This window comes from Aplysia californica, unplaced genomic scaffold, assembly GCF_000002075.1.
Source record: "Aplysia californica isolate F4 #8 unplaced genomic scaffold, AplCal3.0 scaffold00202, whole genome shotgun sequence".
Lineage (NCBI taxonomy): Eukaryota > Metazoa > Mollusca > Gastropoda > Aplysiida > Aplysiidae > Aplysia > Aplysia californica.
The window spans coordinates 675,607-679,200 of record NW_004797472.1 but is presented as its reverse complement, the minus strand read 5'-3'; the positions used below and the strand labels follow the sequence as shown (position 1 = coordinate 679,200).

The window sequence follows — 3,594 nt, the reverse complement described above, 5'->3', positions numbered from 1 at the left end:
GTTGGTAGCAGAGAGGTATGGTAAAGCCTCCCGGCGATCACTCAATCAATCAGCTTGTTTGGTGGTCCAGATATTAGAGGCGGCAGCTACGAGGAAATGTAACGGCCATGGGAGCAGGAAGTAGCACCACATTTTTTATACGGGGTGCCCATTGGTGGATCGGGTCGGGTCGGGGTGGCTTGCTAACCAGATTGAGGGCGCAAAGCGGCTATCGTGGCGCTAGCTGGTCGCGTCCGACTCGTCGCCTCAAAAGCAAACCCGTTTGTTTTCAGGCGACGAGTGGAGCGATCGCCCCCGACCCGACCCGGCCCGATTCCCTCCGCAATGGGCACCCGATATTATCAGTTCATTTTAAATCTCGAGTAGGTGTTTTACGCCCCCATCGGTACAGTTTAGGTAAACAGGAGGCAGGCTTCGTACTGACTGTCCAGTCAAAGCCAATCAGAACTCAGTGAGATCTATCGTCCAAGCAGAAAGGCGAATGGACAAGATAAAATGTCTCCCAAGATAGATAAATATGACGAAGTAAGGGGGGGAAGGGGTGAAGAAAGAAGGAATAAAAGAAAGACGCAAACAACGAAACAGAAAGAGAAAAAGAAAGAAAGACAGAAAGACAGAAGAAAAGAAAGAAAGAAAGAAAGACAGAAAGAAAGAAGAAAAAAATGGCAAGCTCGGCGACCATGACAAAATGGATATTATGAAACGTCCTTGACCTGACACCGCGTGTAAAAAAGAAAGCGCTTGGTCACTCCGCCCAGGCCAGACATGCGGACATGGTCAGTCAGACACACACGAGACTGACCAATCGCCTAATCTACCACAGACGTAGGAAATGTTTCCCAACCCTTGGACAAAGAGACGCCCCGTGGGTTCAAGAGGCGGGGCAACACCTAGTTGTTTTGCTTTGCTCTTGGGTGAGGTTCTTTGCGTTGATGGAAGATCTTCTTCTTCTTCTTCTTCTTCTTCTTCTTCTTCTTCTTCTTCTTCTTCTTCGAGTTTACGAGTAGGAATAATAACGTTTACATTTCACGACGAGAGGAAGTAAGCAATAGTAACACAGAATGGTAGAAAGAAAAGAAATAAAAAGAAGTAGCAGAACGAGGAGACAGCTCACCAACGTCCATGAACCACAGCCCGGTTAGAAAATTTTCATCTTTGCCCGTTGGTCAAGTCAAGTCTGTAACCCATGGTGCTACAGTCGAGAAAACACTGGCACTGGCGCATTTGCCATAGCAACCAAGGTGAGTTAGCATGGTGATATCAGGCCCTCGTCAAAATAACGAAAGCGAAGAAATTGGCATTTTCTCCACAGGTTGTAGAATTTTGATCGAATTTTTGTTTTTTGGCTCAACACCTTTCACGCACATTAACGAACACACTTTTGTGAGGAATTTAAAAGAAAATTAAAGGCATAATCGAGGTAAATTTTTAGTTTCCACCTACTCTCTAGCTAAAGAAATATCTCAAATTTGGAGGCCATTTTGTAGCTAATTAATTTACTTCCAACACCAGGCGCTCCTACCTCCTTCAATAGCCAATATCTTGACTTGTGCTTGTATCCAAGATAAATGGATTTTTTTTCCATCGAAAGCAGGGCAAACGGGCAGGTTTTAAGATGATACCAATAACTCCATATGCCTCAAAATTGACGAACGCCAGACTCCACCTCGTCGTGACATTATTATGCCGATGATAGAACTATCACTATCTGGGGAGTGATAATGAGGATTACGTCATGCCACAACTATATGTACTCACCTGCGTATTAAATCTGGAGGTGTGTTTCCGGTTCCGTCGCCGAGGGGCCGGAGCTTCCACCTTGGCAGGTTTTTCTGCCTTTTTCGGTTGAGAGAACAACTTGACTTTCTCTGATAACGTCAATCTGAAAGGGAGATTGAAAATGGTGGTTAGGTCTCAGTTGAATTTTGAGCGACAGTTTGGTTTTTTAGTTTTAGTAAGAGTTTTACGGCACTTGCAAAACAATAATGTCATTAAAAATGTTTGATAGGAAGGAAGGAGAAAACCACACCAGAACACCCACCAACCACCCACACAGTTTGGTTTGGCAGGGTATATATGTATGCATGTGACGGCGCTACTATGACTGGACTTCCAAATTCCAACGTCTGTCTTTAGGAATCGATGGAGAGGCTTGATAAATCCTTTACAGATTTAAGCCAAAGAACTCCTTGTTGGAGGTCATCCATACACACAAAAAGACAGCAGTTTTCAAAACTATATTTATCTTTCCAAACGTGGAAATCAAACTCTAGTCTTTCACGTACAAGGCGAAGAGGTACATAATGACACTGCAGATGCTAAATAAAGCGCTGCCAACGAAACACCTAAAACTAATATACATCTACTCTACTGCCTACGACAGATAGGGGCTAAAGCAAAAGAAATCAAACGAATTAAAATCAAAACACACAAAAATGGAAGCAACAAATCAGAAACAGTTCAGGCACAGGGATGAAGTAATGTGTGAGGTGCGTTTTGTCAATGCATTATTTCCCCAAGCCGTGGTTTGAAGGAGGGCTGAAAAGGTATCTGGGACAGCTCCTGAGTTGTTTAATCCAAACCCAGGACTTGCAAGGATATCTGTGTTTCGCCTGATGCTGCAGCTGCAGTCACTACTCTTACGCACTGCTGCTATTACTGGCACTATAAAAACAAAGTAATTAACAACAGTACTGTTAATATTGGTCCCGTTGAGTGGCCCAAGGTCATAAAGCAGGCGGCCTCCGTCTATTCTGTATGTCAGTTTTGTTTTAGTAAGGTTTTACGGCGCTCGCAACTGCATAAGGTCATAAGAGCGCGCGAGACATATTAAACATTTTCAGTTGGTAGGACATGTTGAATTTTTTCCTGGGTGGCGGCCGAAGCCTGCTCTTATCGATTTTAGACAACCAAGGGATCTCTAACGTGCGCAATTTGCACACGGGACCTCCGAGATTTTTCGCCCTTGTCCGAGAAGGCTAGGTGTAGACCTTTCCTACCATTAGATCAGGGATGTGGGTGAAAGACAGAAGTAAGAAGGAGCCAAGGAGTAGCAGTAGAAAGAGTCAGGAGCCCAGAGAAGGGGGCAAAGGAGGTGAGGGCAGAAAGTGAAGACGAAAGCAGACGACAGAACATTGCTAGAAAGCAGGAAAGGAGGTGAAAGGACACAATTTTTTAGAAGAACATTTTCCGTCGCTACCCGGATTCAAACCCGCGACTTTTGAATGAGAGGCGGACACCTCAATCCGAAAGCCCCAAGGCGGGCACCTTCTACTCTGTATGTATTTTCTCTGGCCACTTAGAGAAATCCACAATAACAACAACAGCAAGCAATAACAACAACCACAACAACAATAACAACAACAAAAAACAACGACAACAACAACAACAATGACAACCACAACAACAAATACAACAACAACAACCACCACCACCACAACAATAACAACAAAGTGAGCCTCAAGCAGGTCACCTAGTACAGACTCTAATTAACGAACACAACGAAAAGGAAAAGTAGGTCAGTTCACGTACTGGGCTTAAGTTTCGCCGCCCTCTCTTCAGGTCACTCTCTCACCTGCATGCTCCGAAAGCCCC

The 3,594-nt window shown here is 44.5% G+C and overlaps 1 protein-coding gene across 1 annotated transcript in view; it reads right to left on the bottom strand.

Moving 5' to 3' along the window:
* LOC101857950 (supervillin) overlaps window positions 1-3,594 on the bottom strand; it is a gene marked incomplete at its 5' end in the record, with an annotated part of 117,549 nt that overhangs the window by 87,425 nt on the left and 26,530 nt on the right. The window contains 1 exon segment of the mRNA XM_013082965.2: window positions 1,759-1,882. Coding sequence (XP_012938419.2) covers window positions 1,759-1,882 — 124 coding nt within the window.